This window comes from Microtus ochrogaster, unplaced genomic scaffold (assembly GCF_000317375.1).
Source record: "Microtus ochrogaster isolate Prairie Vole_2 unplaced genomic scaffold, MicOch1.0 UNK170, whole genome shotgun sequence".
Taxonomy (NCBI): domain Eukaryota; kingdom Metazoa; phylum Chordata; class Mammalia; order Rodentia; family Cricetidae; genus Microtus; species Microtus ochrogaster.
Window position 1 is genome coordinate 145,051 of NW_004949268.1, and position 3,437 is coordinate 148,487.

Sequence of the window (3,437 nt, forward strand, 5' to 3'; positions counted from 1 at the left end):
TGTGTGCATTTGTCTATAATAGCTTAGCTGAACTATGACCTTCCAGGGACTCTACTCTCTCTACTTCCCTTCTTTGCATAGGAGCACTGGGTTTACCAACACCACCTCTAGTCTTCTGTGGGCTCCGGGGTTTTGAACTCGGGGCTTCACATTTGCACAGCAAGCCTGGTCAGATTTTTTTCTTTGCCAACTTGACACAAGCCAGGGTAGTCTTGAAAGAGAACGTCAACGGAGAAAAGACCTCTATAAGATTGGCCCATAGGTAAGTCCAGGCATTTCCTGATAATTGACTGATGGAGGAGGCTCCATCATATTGTGGTCAGTGCCACCCGTGGACAGGTGTCCTGAGCTGCTTAAGAACTGAGGAAGCCATGGGTAACAAGTCAGTAAATAGGGCTCCTCTCTGGCTTCTGCTTCAGTTCTAGGCTCTAACAACCTGCTTGAATGTCTACTCTGACTTCCCTTCAAGATGGACTATAAACTGTAAGCTGAAGTTAACCTTTTCCTCCTCAAGTATCTATTATTGGTCATGGTCTTTCTCACAGTAATAAGAAACAAACATATCTGTTTTTGCCAGTGGTGGAAGCCACTGTGCACAGTTTTTATGTCACATAATATGCCCATCACGCATAAAGCAGAGGGGAGGTGGAGTCTAAGTTTTACACCTTTCAGAAATTAATGGGAAGAAATTATTTCTCATAATCCTTGCTTATCCCACTTAAGAGATTAACAGAATACTACAGGCAAGGACTGAGGTAGCAAAGTAAGGACTGGAATTGATGAGGACACTCACCGTGTGGACCACCTCGGGTGTGTCAGAGATCAGGTCAGGCAGCAGGGCCACTCCACTCTGCATGATGGCTCTGTGGATGAGTCCTTTCGACATGGGGGACACAACAAGTGAAGACACACTTGTGCCTCCTGCTGAAGCACCGAAAATGGTGACCTGGCCAGGGTTGCCTCCAAAGTAGACAATATTCTGTTGGACCCAGCGTAGGGCAGCCACTTGGTCCAGGTAGCCCCAGTTGCCCGTAGCGTGTTTGTCTCCAGTGCTGAGAAGTGACAGGAACAGGAATTACAGGTCTATCTATGCTCTACTCAGACCCTATTGTCCAGCCCAGTCCCAGGCTTACCTGAAGAAGCCAAGGACACCCAAGCGATATTGGATAGCAACAATTACTATATCCTCAGTAGCAGCCAGTATGGATCCATCGTTCATGGAAGCCATTCCCCAAACAAGTGCACCACCATGAATCCATACCATCACCTGGAGAAATCAACAGAGGTGCCAGGAGGCCCACACCCAGCCCAAGCTCCACTGGACTGCCTACTAGATTATCATCTGGTTTGCCTCTGTGCAGATCAATACACGCAGATCTCCTCAGGATTTCAGGACTTGGTCTACAAATGAGGTACTCTAGGACTATAAACATATTTCCATTTCCACTTCCTCATCAGGAAATCTCAGCCTAGATTAATGGTTCTACATCACAAGACATGACATCATCACTCTCAGACTCATCAAAGTAGAGCAAACACGAGTGTCTCCATGTGCGTCTTTCCTGATTGCTAATCAGAAGAGACATCAGATCCCATTGGCACAACAGATAATCTGCAGCTAGGAATTTTGATGATGTCAATATGCAGCCTTTGAGCACCCTCTTGAGTGGGTCTACCAGGTTCAAATTGATAGAAGATTTTCTGGTTTAATCAAAGACATAGAGCCTCTTATCTCTCAGAGCACCATAGCTCTGAGTCACACACACAGGTTTAAGCAGCTCAACATGGCTGGGATCACCTTCTTGACCCCAGTAAGGAAAGACTACTAATCAGGGTCTAAACTACAGAAGATCTCAGAATTACTTTTTCCTTTCCAATATTCCAGAGAATGAATCATCTTCTCTCCCAGCTGACCATGTTCTAACACTCACAGGCAGGTTAGATCCTTCACGGGCATGCGTTGGTGTGTAGATGTTGAGATACAGGCAGTCCTCAGACATAGACATAGGAGGCATGATCAGATTTATCTCCTTCGCAAACATCAAACTCATTGCATCAGTCTGTGGACACCTGGAGAACATGGAAGACAGTTAGTCCAAGATACGTGATAATCAATCCTAAATCTTAGTCTGAATTTTCTCTCAGCTACCTTCAGCTACTGCTTTCCATGATTTCCTCCTGCTAACATCTGACCCCTCTCTGAAGTCCCTTCCTACCAAGGTAAAGGCCACCAGCTCTGAGGAAATGGGAATGGAACAGTACTTTTAGGGAGGCCTCTGGTTGGGTAGTAGCGCCCTGAGGGCTAGAGTATGGGGAATATGAGGACTGCTGCCATCCTCTATGAGATGGTCGCCTTCCTGTACTGACTTTCATCCTTTCTGTGCTATTTAAATCCCGGTGTGGGGGTTGGTTTTGACTGTTGACTGACACAATGTGGAATCACCTGGGAAAAGAATCAAAATGAGGGATGGTCTAGATCAGCCTTACGTTGCAGTGACGGTCAACCCTAAAATTATTTCACTGTTCCTTCGTAACTATAATTTTGCTACTGTTACTAATAGTAATGCAAATATCGGCTATGCAAGATATCTGTTATGTGACCCCTGGAGGGTTATGACCCAGGTTAAGCACTATTGACCTAGATCTTGTGTTCTTGCCTGTAGCCCATTATCTTGATAATCATGGAGAGAAATTCCCGCCTATTGTATGAAGCACCATTCCCTGGAAGGGGCTTCTGAACTGTGTAAGAATGGACAGAGTGAGTAGCGCATTAGCAAGCATGCATGTGTCTGTAGTGATATGTAACCGAACCTTTATGATTCGCTTTAAGTGACATGTATAGTAAAACCTCTGTGTCTGGCATTGAGAGAAACGAGTCAGCAAATCCCTTTGCTATGTTTGGGTTAGTCAGCAGAGGCTGAGAAATTGTTTGGAGACTGTTTAAACCCTGAAGAAATGATGTTTCTCTGGAGAGTCTGCACTTGGTTCTACTTGAGAGTTTGCAGCTGCACTGACCTTCATCCTAAGACACTGGCAGACCTGGAGTTCTTGCTTTTGATCATGACTTGCTATAATCAAAAGGGACTGAGATTTGTGTGCACTGTCTGGTCTCATGGGCAGCAAGTGCAAGATGACTCAAAGTTTGCCAGCTCCAATTAACCATGCATACACATACACACATAAACACACACATATACATACACACATACATACACACATACACATAATATACACACACATACACACACATATACATACACACATACTTATACACACACATACTTATACACACACATACTTATACACACACACATACACACACATACATACACACACATACACACACACACATACACACACATACACACACATATACATACACACATACATACACACACATACACACAATATACACACACATACACACACATACACAC

General features: G+C 44.5%; 1 protein-coding gene across 1 annotated transcript in view; it reads right to left on the reverse strand.

Annotated features, from left to right (window-relative positions):
- Positions 1-3,437, reverse strand: part of LOC101985034 (pyrethroid hydrolase Ces2a-like) — a 14,367-nt gene that overhangs the window by 9,000 nt on the left and 1,930 nt on the right. Inside the window, exons 3-5 of the mRNA XM_005372068.1 lie at positions 1,932-2,070; positions 1,134-1,267; positions 742-1,052 (exon numbers count right to left, since the gene is read on the reverse strand). Coding sequence (XP_005372125.1) covers positions 742-1,052; positions 1,134-1,267; positions 1,932-2,070 — 584 coding nt within the window. The remainder of the gene's footprint in view (positions 1-741; positions 1,053-1,133; positions 1,268-1,931; positions 2,071-3,437) is intronic.